Source organism: Micropterus dolomieu, linkage group LG02, assembly GCF_021292245.1.
Source record: "Micropterus dolomieu isolate WLL.071019.BEF.003 ecotype Adirondacks linkage group LG02, ASM2129224v1, whole genome shotgun sequence".
In the NCBI taxonomy this organism is placed as follows: domain Eukaryota; kingdom Metazoa; phylum Chordata; class Actinopteri; order Centrarchiformes; family Centrarchidae; genus Micropterus; species Micropterus dolomieu.
This window is the reverse complement of record NC_060151.1, coordinates 8,324,996-8,342,047: the sequence shown is the minus strand read 5'-3', so window position 1 is coordinate 8,342,047 and position 17,052 is coordinate 8,324,996. Positions and strand designations below refer to the sequence as shown.

Here is a 17,052-nt window from a genome sequence, read left to right as displayed (position 1 = left end):
ATCAGGATTTATTTCATCATTATACGCATTACATTTTTTCTTAGCAAATGTCTGAAATAAACTTCTTTGCTTTCTTGCTAAGAGTTAGATGAGAAGATCAATACCACTGTCGTGTCTGTAAGGTAAATTTGAAGCTATCGCCAGCAACCAGTTAGCACAAGTATTTCTTGGGCAAAGTGACTCCCTGAAGTCTCTGGTTGATTGGCAACCTCACATTACGACTCCAGGAAGTCAAGAAATAGTCCACTGTAAAACTGGTAAACCACAGCATCTCATTGTTACACTGCGTATTTGTACAGATTAAAAAAAAAACAAGTGACAACATGTTAATTAGTGAACTACAGGCACGGGTAGAATGATTTTTTTATGTTTGGACATAAGAAGGCTAGACATTTTCCACTGTTTCCAGTCTTTGTTCTAAGCTGTGCTAACCTGCTGCCAGCTCAACTGTAACTTCATCTTTACAGGATGGATAAAAGATCAATCATCTAAACTAACTCTTGACGAGAAAGTGAATAAGCCGATTTCTGAGAAAAGTCAAAAAAGTTCTTCAAAAAGCTTGTGGATCATGTCGTAATGCTTATTTGTATTCAGTTACACAAAGTACAAAAATCACACTAACATCTGACATCTTGTTGACATGATGAAATAAAACTGTCATCTGACTGTCTTTTTTGTCAAAATTCCTTATGTTGGGATATATAGTATTTCTCTTAATTTACTGCAACAGTATACTGGAACATAATCTGAAACCTGTGTCAACTGCTCACTCACACACACCATCACACTCATCCATCCAAGTTTTCCAAGGAGCTGACCTCTACTCCCCATGGGCAGGGTCAGAGACCTTTTGTACAAGTTGTCACATAAGAGATCTATTAATCACATGAACTGCATATAGATGTGTGTGTACTTCCATTTGTCTCTCTCCATCTTTAGCTGTGAATTTGCAGAAAGGCTAAGTGTGATCCATGATTTTCTGCGCCAGCATGTACGGTTTGATGCAATCCAGACGCAGGCTGCGCTGCAGATTGTTTAGACATGCAACAGACTCACATTTCAATCCAAGCATATTTCATGGTTGCACATTGGCTCCGGTCACAAGTTACAGGGATAAAGTGGAAAAACAACGTACTTTCTGTCTGTTTCTGGAGTGGACACCTCACTGCTGAAGCCTAATGATTCCTGAGGACAGAGAAGAAAAAGAGACATATGTCAGAATTACTTTTTAGATTATGTAAAACTGACACTGTTTTGAGCACATAATTTCTCTGCCTACCTGGATCTCAGTGCGGAGCTGCAGCGATGTGCTGCTGGTGTCCTGTTTCTCCTGAAAAAAATGACAGGAAAGAGACAAGAAACAAGATCAAATGTCAGTGTCAAAGATCAATCACTTAATAACACAAGGGCATATGCACTGTAGTGAGAAGTCTAGAAACGTAAAATAATTTACTAATGATTTATTAATCATTAGATTTATTAATGGGGAAAAAAAGGTAATTTAACAATGCCCTCATGTGGAAAGTCACGTTCATGTAGACACACCTGTGTGTCAGTGAAAACAAACACAGGCACGTGTATGGCCAACAACCCACCCATAGACAACTCAACAAGTCAAGTCTTGCAGTTGGTACCCAAACCTGCAATTCTTGTTTTCACTGTTGCTGAGTATGATGGAGGATCCTAGTAAAGTCTTGGCTTTTCCAGTAGAACAAGACATGACAAAAGCACAGAGCCAGTGACGTAGGTGCACACAGGGCAACACCTGCGGATTTGCATCAAATCTGTAGAATCCAGAATGCCATTAATAAATGAAATAACAGCACATAAGGGCAAACTGGCCTATATGGAAATGGCATTTCTAGACTTTGGTTATGCATTTAAGGAATAAACTACTCAAAAGGTTGTAAAACAAACAGTGGAAAATAGATTAATTTTTAACCACTCTTTACTTTCAAAATGTTGCTTGGCTTCCCCAGCCAACAATTCCTGTCAGGGCTGTTTTCACAGTTACACAAGGCTAATGCTTGCATGTCTAATGCAGGTGTCTTCATCATAGCATATCCAGATGTGCCTCAAACCAAAATGTTTCTACAGGCAGACACGGGGACTACACAATCACAACAAGTCTGGATCTTAGATTTTAACCTGCAGCACGTGATATTTAAAGCCAGCAAACGGCCTTGAGGGATTGGCCAAGTGTATAGTTTGTGTGTTCTTGAGTGCTTTTGAACTCTCATGGAGGGGATTACACAAGTCCCTGACAAGCCCAATGCTAACAGTCTTGTACTGTGGGATATTAGGCACTGCAGAAACAGATGGGGTCAGCACTTTGCTTGAGGGTTGTGAACAGACCTTCAAAATATGGACCAGGGACTCACCCGCCTGAATCTCTAAACTTGAGGTTACCATCATGTAACCATTGTTGATTTCTAGAGGTAATTTTCTTGCTCACTGCGCAATGAGAAATTTGTGGCTTTACTGTTTATGTGTCATTAATCCTTCTGACATGAGCTAGAGGGTAACAAAAGGACAACTAAGCCCCTATTACTTGCTTCTGTTATACATAAAATAGCAAAAGGAGGCAAAAGGGCAGCACATAAATTGTGACTTCGTGAAAATAGTAATTCATACATGTGGCAGGCTGGAGAATAGTATGCAGACTATAAAGGGCATGGGAATGAGTTTACAGAGGAGGTTAGTCAACCGTATTCTTTAGTGAAGATAATATTAAGGAAAGCTGACCTCGTTGCTTTCATATATTTGAGGAAGTGTCAACACAGTGGTTCCTATTTCTATTTTCTTTTTGTATATTAAGCAATACAGCATACTTGCAGCAAACTTCTCATGATGCAAATGCTGATTATTGCCATTTCTATTTTTGTAGAATCTGCCTATAATATCTAATTAAGTAGGGTGTAAAATTAGCTTCAAGGATATGGATGTTAATAACACATACCCTAATATATTGTGTTCTCTGTTCCTCTATAGGACTGTTGCTGAACTTGGTTAACACAAAAACTTCCCTGGTATACCACTAAGTGTTATTACTCTCATACGAGAAAACATCTTAGCTATGTCTGTTTTGTCAAGGCTGAAGACTACTGAATACATGTCAACAAAACAGATAGACTAGAATTTCAACCCTGCCCTATTAGCTTGGCAGCGGCCTTGGCATTTTAACTGGTTATCTTACAGGATGATCAGTATTCTTGGAGATGACATCAGCCAAGTAGGTTAGATCAGAAGATGATGAAGGATGCTAGGTGACTGGCTTCCTAAAACCATTAAATTGCACGAAGAAAAGACTAATTGAAACTGGAGTTTCCCAAATATAGAGCAGGATTAGGAAATGAGTTGTTTCTGAGAAATGCGCATCATTCTCCATCTCCACACCCAGACATTAGATTTTAAGATAACAGTCACAGCAAGCTGCTTTTTCTTCCTACACTTGGTTTGTCATGGTTCCTAATCAGAGTGACATGTAGTTTAACCCCCCCCCCCCCCCCTTCTTTGAATGGGCTTTGAGCACGGGATTACAATCCTTCCACACTCATCTTCTAAGCATGAGTCAGTGGCTGATAGTTAAAGAACTTAAAAGTGACATAACCTCCTTTAAGAGGTCTTTAAGAGCCTGTAGCCTGCAGGTCATATGAGCAGAAGACCTTTAGTGCTGAGGTGGCTAAAAGCCTCAAAATTAGCCTGAACCCTACACTTATGACAACAGTAATCAACTGAAGGCAGGCGGTAATGATGTCAGTGAGACAGTCTGTCTGGCTTTATCTTTAACGCTAACTTTAGCACTACAAGTCCTCCTAGCCCATTTGCCACTTTATTTATTTGTCTGTTACAGTCATCAAACAGACAGAGGCACAGGTCTGGATGTTTCTTTAGAAAGTAAATCAAGTCGGAAGAGCTCTGAAAACAATTTGTCCATCCTAGGGAATATGTGAGAGCAGGTACCTGACTAAGGTCACAAAATCTTAATCTACCAGACCTACAGAGGTACAGGTTTTGGTCTCATTACATTGCCAGGTTGTGCATAAGAAAAATCTGGGAAGGACCTGAATGCCTTTTTCTTACAGAGACAGAGCTTATGTGAGAGAAAGAACAACACATCTATCCCTTAAACAAGCACAGCTTTGGCAGTCAGCTCTGTTTGAACTGCACGGTGCATAATAATGTGGGTATACTCCAAAAAACCCACATAAAGAAGGAACAAGGTGTGTGCTCTCATGCATTCACAAATGCCGCTTCACAAAGGTCATGGCAGATTGGTTTTGATCAGATCCTCTTTGGTGGCTCCTCCGGACTGCAGTGACAGGAGAGATATGCCAGTCTCGCCAATGGATAACTACAGGCACCAAACCAACTGGTTGTAAAAAAACAAAAAAAAACAACGCACAGCCACATCGTCAGCCTGGCAAACACACCACACATGGACACACAAAAATATGCAGCCAGACACAGGCCCTGAGCCAAATACATGCCACCACAGACATAAACCTATATAAACACCCAAACCAAGGAGCACCTACACAAACACACACACACACACACACACACACACACAGACACATACACTCAGCTCGCCTCCACTTCCTCAGACAGAGCTCCTAAGAGACAGAACCACAAAGCGGCTCTCTGTTCATCCTACTCCTCCTCAGCTTTCCTTCACTCCCTGTCTGTGCGTGCCATCTCTGACATGGATGAAGGGGGTGGTGAGAGGGCAAAAAGATCAGGGGAAGATCAGCGACAAACAAACAAAACCTACATCCTGTTTGCCTTTCACTGCAGATCTGTGAGATGAATTGGTCACAGTGTAGGATGTGGAGAGAAAATCTGCATAAAAGCTTCCCAAGGTAAACCTGGACTTCTGTCAGACTTGTGCACAGCTTACAGAAAAGCAAAAGTGAACAGTGAAGAAGTCGCCAGCGTAACTGAAACAGTTTCTGAAAGAGAACAAAAAACTGATGCACTTTTGAGGGGGTTTCTGTATGCGTGTGCAAGACTTCGATCTCACAACACACCCCCAGAGGGGGTATGCTATCCTTTACATGAACTTACCAGCATCAGCTTGAAATACTGTCCTACTTACCCTGAAATATGCGTGTCAATGTGCATGCCTTTTTCCCTCCAGATGTCCATAGGGTAAGCTTTGTGCACAATTCACTCAGTGTGTATGTACGTGCAAGTGTGATGTGAATGCAAGACTCTGATTACTTAGGCGTGACTCAATTGAGTTAAAATACGAGAGAGCGAGAGAGAAAGCAGTTAAGGAAGCATATGAGGGAGAGCCTCGACTAATAAGGACTGCTCTGTCTGCAGACAGGGAAGCATCTGAAACGACTGAACCCCACCACATCTAAAAAGGTCCTGTAAAGTGACTGTAATTCCAAGCACCACATTGCTTTCCTTCATAAACACGGAAACTACAGCTAGCTGCAGGACTTTGCTGCAGGACAAGACAAGGAAAGGGTATAAATACAGATGAGTGTGAAATAGCAGCAGTTTAGTAGAAACATGACTGCAAAGCCCACCACAGTGGAGTTACTGCCAACCTCAGAGGCAAATGTAGGCGGATATGCAGCAAAACTAGAGAGACCAGGTGGCTTAGTGGAGGTACGCCAACTGGCATGGTTGGGAGAATCTGGGCGGGCGAACAAGAGGTTGCTAGGTAGGACTGCGCATGTGGAGAGACAGGCACCAACTGGACAGCCTGTTGGAAGAATCAAAAAGACGTTACTGGTGGGACCGGTATGATACCATCGAAGCCTGCAGGACCGGCTCATTTAGAAGATCTCATAGGAAGAGACACACACACACACACACACACACACACACACTTAACTGCTTCATGGCTAAATTAATTTGTGAGAAACAAAAAACCTTTAGCGCACTCAGTAACACCTCTGCACGTTTGCTTTCCAGAAGGCTTGAGAGAGTGTGCATGTGTGTGTACGTGCATACTTGCAGCATAGGCTTGCGTGCTTCTTCAGTGTAGGGCATTCCTAAGCCCTGTGGATCATCACTGTTTTGGTATTTCAAGACAAATACCAAAGTTATTACAAATTCCAATGACAGAGTCACAATCTCAACGCGGACAAATAATTCATACAATAAAATTACAAATACACCACTTGCTTTCCACAAGGGTTATGCCAATAATGGAGCTATGCCAACATCATTTGAAAGTAATCTTACGACAACAAAGGCTGCTGTTTGAGCATGTTCAGTTGCCACGTTTCTAAGCAAAAGCCTGGAGGTAGGAAGGATAAACAAGCAACAGAATTCATGACAGTTTGTCTTTCTTCTACGCTGTAGTTTTAACCCAGCTGAACTGACCCACTTTGAACACACTTCATGCAGGCATTAGCACACTAACCGCTGTTCCTCACCTCATGGCAAAACAAAACACAAGTCTGTACTTGAGTCTTGACCTCCAAATGTCAAGCTACTCAGCTACAAAACCATTACAGAGCATTCCTGAGGCTATCAAATCAATCTGACAACAGCTGAGGCGTTTGTGTCAAAAGCGTTTCGATTATGAAGTTAACAGTGAGACAGTGAGATTTTGACCAAAGCATCAAAGGATTTAATCATCAAGACCTCCTTATTTGTCTGCAACTTTCAAAATATTACCACATATACTGCTGCAATGTCCCATTATGGTTTACAGAGATGTGTTAAAAAGGTTCACCAGACAATTACAAATTCCAAAATGATCCCGCTTGATTTATATTTGATGTGCTTCTTCTGTTCCATCGCTGTGGTTTGGAAAACTTTCTAATATCTAGTTTGATGTTTTCCTCCAGTGGCTATAAAAAATTATCCACCCAACCAACCAGTCTCTGCATGCCTACGGGATCCCTCTTGTAGCTTCTATGTCAATGTTTTTGCATGTTTTCACCTTCAGTACCAACTACAGTGTTGAAGTAAAGATCTGATTAATAGCCTAAATTTTCACATAATTATCTACAATATAGATCAAATTTATTTGAAGACTTAAAATCACTCAGGATGAAACAAAAAAGCCAGCAATATCTATACCTCCTAGCCCACCTCTAAAAGAAAAAAGAAAAGTACATTATCTAGAAAAAGAAGCAATCCTACAAACCTCCGTAGAACCAAAAAGGACGATGAAAAAACTTCTAATCTCTGTAATTAAAGTATGGAAATGAAATGATATGTAAGTAAACACAGTCTTATTTGCATATAAGATACGACACCCTGTTATTTCCAATGGACTGAATCATTCTTGAGGTTTTTGTTATTTGATAAATAGATGTAAGAGACAAGACAGATTATATACTTAATTATACAAATTAAATCGACAGCAATTACACAAGCAATTATCCAAAATATAGGCTTGCTAAAAGGATGGATCTTAAATGTATAGGTGAATTACATCTATAATTATCTACCATTTGTGATTTTGGTAAAGTATTTCCGATATAATAAATGCAAAAGATATATGAAATAACAGTAAGCTCTCTAAATATCACTCACTCTGCAGTTACATCTTTACTTTCACCCTTCGGCCTGACCTTTAAGTGACTTGTCTCTTGAAAAAACATTATGTTTAAGTTGCTGGACTCTTTGCTCTATTAAAAGGAGACCTATTATGCTTTTCCATATTTTATAACTTATCTAAAATGTTGGATGTTCATGTTAAACATGTCCAAAGCTTCAAATAATGAGATTATGTATTTAAAAGAAATCCCTGTGAGCAAAAACCTCAGATTTCCTCCTGTTGTGAACGCTCTGTTGTGAACTGCTTTTTCAACCAATGGCTCCGTTCTACGACATCATTCCATATATGTCATTTGCTTCACCAAGCTAGGCACAGCAACACTCAGTCAGTCTGTACCGCTCAGTGACAACAACAGCCTGGTAAAATGCCTCAGGTCTTGGCCAATCAGAAGACAGTGGGCTTTGAGAGGGGGAGCCTTAAAGAGACAGAAGCATAATCAGCTTGTTTCAGACAGAGGCTGAAATGAAGGCCTACATGAAGAGCCAGTATAAGACAGAAAATAATTTTTTTGAACTTTGAATCATGCAAAGCTGCCATTCAGGAGTCAGAGAACTACAATATAGGACTGGAAAAGCAGTATAATAGGTGTCCTTTAAATGGTTCCTATTAATTCCACCAATTTCCTGCATCACCAAATCAGCACGCCAGTGAAAGCCATCCTAGTACTCACTGACCATGGAAAAGCTGGGAAGCCGTCCATGGTAGCTCTAATCCATAGGTCACATTCCCAAACGGGGATGTTTGTTTAACCCCTTTTGTCCCGCTACTCATAAAACTAACATGAAGATGTAGAGGAACAATCCAGCAGAGACCAGTCAGGAAGTGGGTACATCTCAGAGAGCCTCCATCATCAGCTCCTAAATAGGAGAGCTCCACATTTTACCACAACAGACAGCCAACTGAGAGGCCCCATAAGAAGTGGCAGACACATTGTGCAAGTGAAAACAAACACAACTGTTAAGCTCCACACATTTTTGTAAAAATGTTAGTGTTACAAGAAAGGATTTCGCAAAAAAAAAAGAGCCAAAATGCCCCAAAAGAAACCAAAAGGTTCCTATTAAAAAAATTCCATACTGTTGCTGAAATAAGAGTCAACTCGAGAATGCTTTGGAGAACAGAAACCTAAATAAGAGGGCTTCTTCTTTCTCTTTGGTGACACCATGCTGACCACAGCTAAACTGTAGACACTGGGGCTTTCTTGTGGGAATTTTATAAATGCAAATTGGCAAATGTGTCACTAGTAGAAAAATTAACATACACAGACTTTGATTCAGACAGTCATCATTTGTTGGCACCATGCTTGACCTTGTCCATCAGCTCCTTTATCTTGACTTCTGCCTCCTCATGTATTTTGAATGTGAAAACCACAGACTGTCAAAGCTAAGGTGACCTTTGCCCCATAAGTCGCATACCTCCTGACCATAGTGGATTTGGAGTGGCTGTGTTACCTTGGTCCAAAAACGTTACAGTGGAGAGACGTGAGATTTGTCAAAAATAGAAAAGAACTGAGCTATAAATTTGGTGTCGAGAGAAAAAGAAAGACAATGACAGGAGAGGAAGTGGTTCTTGTGCAGACATGATTGCATCACTCATCATCCTGTAACCTTTACATGAGGCAGGTCTTTCCCCAAAGGCCAAGTCCCCTAGGAGTGCCCCTTTCTAAATGCATCCCCATTAACATGGCTCATTGTGACCTTCTCTAACCATCCCCTATTGGTCCTAAGGGAGGTGGCTACATGACGTTGGCGTGCAGCCATTGATATCTGGACGCACTTCACAAGATATAATAGTCATTTAACTACTTTCTTTGTGACTGGGTGTCCATTCCGCCTGTCCTTATCCCCGTCCTCTCGTGTATTACTTTCAAAATGTACTTCGCTTTTTTGCTCTTGTTTTACAGATCATCCAAAGATCCATGTTAGAAGTACTGTATTGAAACAATATTACAATATAAGAGGAGGAATTTTGCCTTAACCTACTCTTACCCTTGGTATCTTGGTATAGAAAAGGCTGATCTAGACTTGAATATTCCGCAAACCAAGAAAAGGATTGTACTGAAATGCAAGGCAAAGTTCAATCCATATAGCGTGGGTTGTTACTGCGCTTTTGAGATCTCTCAATAAGGTGTTGTCTGACCCATATTCATTCCTTCATGTTTTTCTCTCCTATATTTTGGTGCCAAACTTTGCAGTTGAGTAGCAGGGCAGCTGCAGGCTCTCACATTTCCCTTCATTCCCCTCATCCTCCTCTGTTCTTCTTCCTCTGTTCACATCCTTATCCTCCTCCTGTGCTTGGCTTCAGGCTCTGGGCCCAGTCAGCTCTTTTTCTCTCTTCTTACGCATGGGCTGCAAAGTCTGCCTTGATTGCTTCCTCTCCCCCTGTTTTATCTCCTCAGGATGAAACCTTCCGAAACTATACAGTGTCCAGAGGTTATCCACATTACACTGCGAAACTCATCTGATGGAAAACTATAGAGAATGGCCACACAGAGAGAACACGTAACCAATGATCAGATGCTAAATGCAACTAAGCATCTCCTCAAAGCTGTGAGAACATCATGTCTGCCTAAAGTCATTAAAACAGAAGAGTGCAATAAATCAAATATCCATCTAAGCCATACCTGTCAGCCCAACCAAAACCACATGGCTGGGTGCCTTCAAGCAAAAGGGGTCTCCTATTAAGCTGGAAAACCAGTAATGACGGACAAAAATATATGAGCAGAGACAATTTGGACAGGGGATAAATAAGAAAAACCGAGGTAACATAATATCAGTAACAGCTAAATCTGTGGGGGGAGAACTGAATCATTATTTTGTCAGGCAGTACAGTTATATGTGTGACACCTAAATGGCTCATTACACTATTTGTTTTTTTTTAAGCACATCTATATTGTAGAGTAGCAGCCAGCCTACATCAGAAAAACAACAACAAAGTGGCTGTTTTTCACATCTATTTGTTTTGGAAATTGAGCACAAATGATAAGGGTTCAAACCAATTAAATTCACCATGAATAAGTCATAGACCAATTATGAAGTTAGCATAACACTCAACACTTTTTTGTGGACCTACTGGGTAGTGTGCTGCACAAAGCTAGGCCCTGTAACAGCACCAGCAGCATTCCTTCATACATTTGTGTGCAGCTTGGCAACCAAAGGGGTGCCCCACTACCCTACATCCTTGTGAAAAGGACCCCCAAACACCCCCCACATGGACCTCCAGAACACCACTGCATTCACATCCAGAAAAGGCATACCGCCTTTGGGGAAAGTCTCAAACTTTAGAACACATTCATGTGCGTTCTGTTGCCGTTGATCCTTGCCAGGTTGTTGGCTAACATTGTGGAAATTACACTCAGTGAAGCTGAGACCATTCTGAAAGGGGGATTTTAGGGTCATTATTAAAGGATTTGCTAAAAAAAAAAAAAATCATTTGTCCAAAGTCATTTTAAGGCATGTAAACTGAGTAGAGAGTGAGAAATGTTGTGGCTGACAGCTGTTTTTGCTCAAACAATGTGGCTAAGCAAGTTTTTTCCTCTTCGTTTATAGGTGTTTAAGTTTGTGTTTACCATGTCAAGCTCTTGGGAGACTCGTCTTTTGCGCAGCTCTTCCATGCGGTCGCTGACGTCACTGAAGCAGGTGTTGTAGTACTCCGAGTACTCCTGGGCAAGGTCATCTATGTTGCCCAGAGAACCATCCTGGACAGAGGAAGAGAGGGAATGGTTTAGCCAGGGAACTATAACAGCCTGACAAAGAAAAGCTGATAATCTAATTCTACAGGGGTAAGGGGTGGGGGTTATCATAAAAACTCCACTTGGAGAATTTGTTATTGTAACAGCAAAACTAGCAACACAAAAGAAAAACTGTTTCTGTTAAATCTTTTTCTGAACTCCACTTTCATTAATTTGCATATACAGTAAATACAACATCCCACCAGTGCCTCAGGAAAGGAAAAAGCCTGATCAAGCTAGTACACTGTGTAACAAACATGCCCTTCCATCTTCTCCAGTTACCAGCTTTATAAAACCACTGTCACATACACTTACAATTAGTGGTGTATAAAAAGGTACCTACAGGCATGCATTTGGGTAAACCTGGCATGGCTTAAGGGTGGCACAGGGATACAAACGTAATCACTCACACACCACCATTTCCAACACTGCCTCACAGGTTTAATGTGTTAACCGAATATTTTGTTTGTTCGACAGAAGATGGGAACAAAATTTAAGAATTTGTATATGGGTGGTTCCGCTAGTTTAAAAGCTGGTGCAACTACAGCAAACCGGTAAAACACACATGTACAGAGTAGTGTTGTTTTTTCTGTTCACCAGTCTACTCACACACTCCATACAAACAGAAAAACCTAAAAATATCAAGTCCCATTCAGTGAGTGTCTTTGGCCAGCCATGATTTGATCCTGGGTTTTGTCTTTATCGAGGCTCATATCAAGGGTGCCCTTTACCTCATCAGACATTCACAAAACTCCAAACCAAACTCTTCCGCTTAGCTGTAGTTTAGATCAGCACAGTTCCTGTCTTTGTATGTAAGACATGGTGTTTAGGATTGAGGGAGGAAGCAGTGCTCCAAACAGTAAAGACCTTACATAATGGAATGCTCTTTGGATATAATGTTCTGTAAGTTCATTTTAGAAATGTTAATAGTGTAGCAGGTTCAAAACTTGGGTTCTATGAAAAGAAGTCAAACTGTCAACACAGGGGCCTGTATCATAAAGAAAGATTATAAAGTTAGCTGGGATCAGTTACTTTTACATTAGTCCACATTTCAGGTTTCAAATATAGACTGATGTGAAAACAAATCATCTGTGCTGTAGTTAATGCAGTTATCCAGCTAACTAGTCATGACCAGAAAAAAGAAATCTGAAAACTTTGCTTAGCTAAGCCCCTTATAATTTTTGCAGGACATAGAGCAATCTCTTTTGTACAATGTGAGAGTCCAACTCTCATCTCTTGCCTTGGTAAAAATGTAGGCCATTCTGGTAATGATGGCCAACTGTTGAATATTCATCAGTGTTGATCTAATCTGTGCCAGGCAGACAGCTAGCATTGAGTCACTGTTCAGGGTCCGAACAGTCTCTCTCAGTCTCTGTCTTTCTCAACCGGACTCCCTATTAGGGTGCCAGGCCACAAATGAATGGATCACTGTGAGTGTGAGTTGAGTGTGCCACACACATACATATACACACACAGGGGCATAGGGACCCTGTGGACACATATTAGCATGCACATACATGCATGCAAGAGATTTCAAAAACATTGGACCAAAACAAACTGAGACAGGCCAATAGTATACAACACAGCTCAGTGGAGTGAGTTATGAAAGAGAAGTTCCTGATTGTTAGTGATGTTGTGTTCAATGTACAAACAAATGTTCTGTCTCAAAAATCCAGTTTGGCTCGCTCTGATCTATCCTCCCACTCTCATTACTTGAGAAATCCTGTTTTGGCCAGACATAAGGTTCGAGATTCCCAGAGGGAGCACTCCTTGAGCCGACACTATGCTTTCCCCTTCATTCCTCACATTGACTGAAAGCACTCTCTCATTACAGAACCCCAGGATGTTTTAATCACCATTCACATGCCATGACTGTGCTTATCCATTAGCCATATCCAGAAGATAAAAATTAACCCTGACCTGAGATTACACCAACTATTGATTGAAAGAGTGCCACTCAAGTTGGTGTTAAAAGTGATGGAATAATTGAGCCATGGTGGCAGAATTAATTAATCAGCGCTGTCACTTTTCTGCCCCCCCACTCCCACAGGAACAATGAATGTAAACCTCAGCTGTTGACAGGTAAAGCTGACGTTCTAAGACTGAGGAGTGTCTGTGACTGAATGCATCCACGTGTGTGGAAACACTCACGTGTGTGAGTAGATAACTGGGATTCCTCCCATTCACCAGTGGCAATTGCTCATGTGGGTCCAACACAGTTGACCTCCACCACCACCTTGTAAAGTGATACTGCATATGCTCAGTTATGTATATCCAATATGAGACAACACATGAAAACAAGTGAAAAAGAGAGCAAAATTCTTTGGGAGAATTGCGGCGGGTGAGAGAACGTGTTAAGAAAGGTAAATCAACTGTTAGATCGGCTGTGTGTGTATATGTGTGTGTCTCAACAGATGAGTGAGCATTTAGTCCACATTTTAGAGATTATCTGTCAATGTGGGAGTGTAGGTGAGGAGATCTGACAGTGGTCCACACATCCAGTTTGGAAATGTAGGCAGGGGGCTGGGGGTGGAGGCTGGACAAAAGATGATTTGTGGGATACTGACTAGGGCAGCTGTGGGGTGAGAGGAGGATAAAACATCTGGAGTCTGGGAAGAAAAAAATCCACACGTATAAGAGAGATTCTATAGATGTGTATTAAAATTCCCCACAGCTTACCTGACCCGGAAAGCATACTGGTCTCTGTGTCACATAAAAAACCCTAAAACAATTCTCCCTCTAAAAATATCCTTTGAAATCAATTTAGAAATGGATTAACCAGAATAATAAAACACATCTTGATTCATGGAGGTATGTGAAATGGAAACTAATAGCATTTCAGCTGATGTAACTGCTTCTCCACCCTGGATGTGAGGGAGGCCAACTCCCAGTTTTGACTCGAACAATAGTCATACAAAAAAAACAACACCCAAGCAAAAATGTGCGAGTGAGTTTGTGTGTATTAACAGTAAAGAGTGTGCAAGTTTCATTTACTGTTCAAGCCCAAGATTTTTGCTCAATCAAGATGGCTACTCCCAATGTGCAGCTGCAATTTGTCAGACCTCAGTGAACAAAACCGTGTTGCATGTCACTTCTGTTCCAAAACTTTGCACAATTCAGAACAGGGAAAAGGTACTGAGAAATGTTATGGCACACTGCTGTAGAAGACACTTGTGAGAAGTGCTAGTCTGTGTAAAAGCCACAATCACTGTGAAATAGCGGCTGCCATGTCATTCCACCATAAAAACGCAAATTACTGGCATTGCACCACAGTGGATAAATATTTCAGAAATGCATGATACGATTGCTACTGAGCCATTACCAAGTGATTTACACAGTATTGAGGAAAGATTGCTTTGGAGTGATGGAGATAGTTAGCATCCATGTCAGAATTCAGATATATAATAAATATAGTCCATCCTCTGAATCTCATGGCAATGGCATCCCTGGCATTCTTCCACAGAAGTTGTCTCTTCAGACATTCAGTCAGGTCATTATAAATCAGCCACTGTCACCATTAACACAGACCGGAGTCTGCTATTGCACCGAAATACAGCATAACATGTTCTATACAGAAATTTTCTAAATAGTGTTGTTGGCTAGACATGTTCATTAAAAGTGATTGCTCCAATGTGTCTAGGGTTGGAGACCCGGTTCCAAAAGGACCCAGTTCACTGTTCATTTTTGTATTTCACTGTTCATTTTTGTATTTCACTGTTCATTTTTGTATTTCACTGTTCATTTTTGTATTTCATAAATACTTTGTTAGGTTGTTAGCTGTACTTTCTATTATTTCAGATAAACACATTGCCAAGAATGTGCAGTCCACAGCTGAAGTGACATTTTTTTTTTTCAAGACATCTGAACGACACACCACAAAACCAGTCTCCTGCAAAGTTATTAGAAAATTCCACAGCCAGCATGCAAGGCACTGATAACTTGGGTCTCCTTTCGTGCTTAGGAATCCCTGCCAAGGCGCACAACTAATCTTGCAATCAATTTACACTCAATTCCTGCTTTCCACATCATGTTAGATGTTGCAAAGTCTCTCAAAGAAAGTGCTAATTTATAATAACCATAGAGAAAGACATTCTAAAAGGCTAAAAGGCGGCCTAACACGTTTGTTTCGGTCTGTCCTTTGGGCTCACATTCCTGACAGCGCCATCATAAAGGGGCTCACTTGTGTTGGGATTGAATGGCAGTGTACATGGTTTTAACTATTGTTACAGGACTGGCCTTGTGTCTACAGGAACAATGACAACAGTTAACAATAGAACCATGTATCTGATGTAATGCTAGAACGTCAGTAGTATGATCACTTTCACTTGCTATGCAACATTAAGACGGGTGCAGCAGGTTGGAATTGCTACTAACTGTCTTGTATTGTGCTGTATTGTACTAATGGTTTGTCAAGGACTGAACCCAGAGAACTGTCCACATTCATCCTGAGTCATCATCTTAAACCCAACCTGCGAGAGATCGCCTGTCCAACACACAAATCATCATCAAAGTAATAGCAAGTAATCTTTCCTTTACTCCACCCAGTTCCCCCAGCTCCACCAACACCAACCATTTGACCATCCCCATTTTTTTCCTGGACTGGTACAGTAGTGTCACTGTGCTGCCAACTGATGATAGAAAACAGACCAGAAGGAGGTTGTCTATGAAGATTCTCAGTCATCCAGGTCATAGTTATCCAACGAAGGTTAAAATCAAGGGCAACTGGACTTGGTTGAAGATACTGGAAGACGTTTCGTCCCTCATCCAAAGGACTTCTTCAGTTCTGACTGACTGGCAGGGAAACTCAGCTATTTAACCTCAGTGGGGTCGTTGGCCCGGGTCATCGATACCGTTGGTTCGTTAGTGTTCCTTGTTGCTGTGACGACAGTCGTTACAGTCGTTAAGACTACCTGTGGCCAAGACTGAACGACCATCGTTGGTATCTTCACCTGAGGCCAATAGGTTACGTTTGTTGAGTTTCCTGGGAAGTGTTCTCTGGTTGGGTGAGTTCTGACAGGTTTTTCACCCATCTGTTGTCTGTTTCAAGTGTTGTGGGGTTGTTGTCCTTTCTCCTCCAAGACAATTCTCCTGTTCTGTTGGTGCAGCTTGCTCTGGACTGTAGGTTTTGGAATTTTCGGGTCTGTCTTTCTTTGCTCTTGTTGTGCTGGGATAGCTGTGCTTTCTTGATGAAGTCCATGACCTTTCCCAGTGCTGTACTGGGCAGATATGTTTCTAGTTTGTGGTGTATGTTGTCCATTTCTTTGTTCAGGGCTTCAATTGTGAAGTGTATCTGTCTCACTCTCTCGTTCAGTAGCTGGTGTTGTGCTTTCTCCAGGATTATTCCGGCTCTGTGTCCTTTTACCGTGGAGCCTAAGTGTAGGCTGTTGGGAATAAGTTTGTGTTGTCGGCATCTCAGGTTGAATCGTAGATGGTTCCTGTCGTCTGCAATTTTCCTGGCTGTCCTTTCATACTCCCGTACCAAACTGAGGGTGTTCATCACAAAATGATAAGCAAGATGTCTATGAAGATTCTCAGTCATCCAGGTCATAGTTATCCAACGAAGGTCGTTCAGTCTTGGCCACAGGTAGTCTTAACGACTGTCGTCACAGCAACAAGGAACACTAACGAACCAACGGTATCGATGACCCGGGCCAACGACCCCACTGAGGTTAAATAGCTGAGTTTCCCTGCCAGTCAGTCAGAACTGAAGAAGTCCTTTGGATGAGGGACGAAACGTCTTCCAGTATCTTCAACCAAGTCCAGTTGCCCTTGATTTTAACCTTCGTTGGAG

The 17,052-nt window shown here is 41.4% G+C and overlaps 1 protein-coding gene across 1 annotated transcript in view; it reads right to left on the bottom strand.

Moving 5' to 3' along the window:
- Nucleotides 1-36: 36 nt before the first annotated feature.
- LOC123963340 (SAM and SH3 domain-containing protein 1-like) overlaps nt 37-17,052 on the bottom strand; it is a 21,787-nt gene continuing 4,771 nt past the window's right edge. The window contains exons 2-4 of the mRNA XM_046040136.1: nt 11,100-11,228; nt 1,280-1,330; nt 37-1,185 (exon numbers count right to left, since the gene is read on the bottom strand). Coding sequence (XP_045896092.1) covers nt 1,099-1,185; nt 1,280-1,330; nt 11,100-11,228 — 267 coding nt within the window. The 3' untranslated portion in view covers nt 37-1,098. The remainder of the gene's footprint in view (nt 1,186-1,279; nt 1,331-11,099; nt 11,229-17,052) is intronic.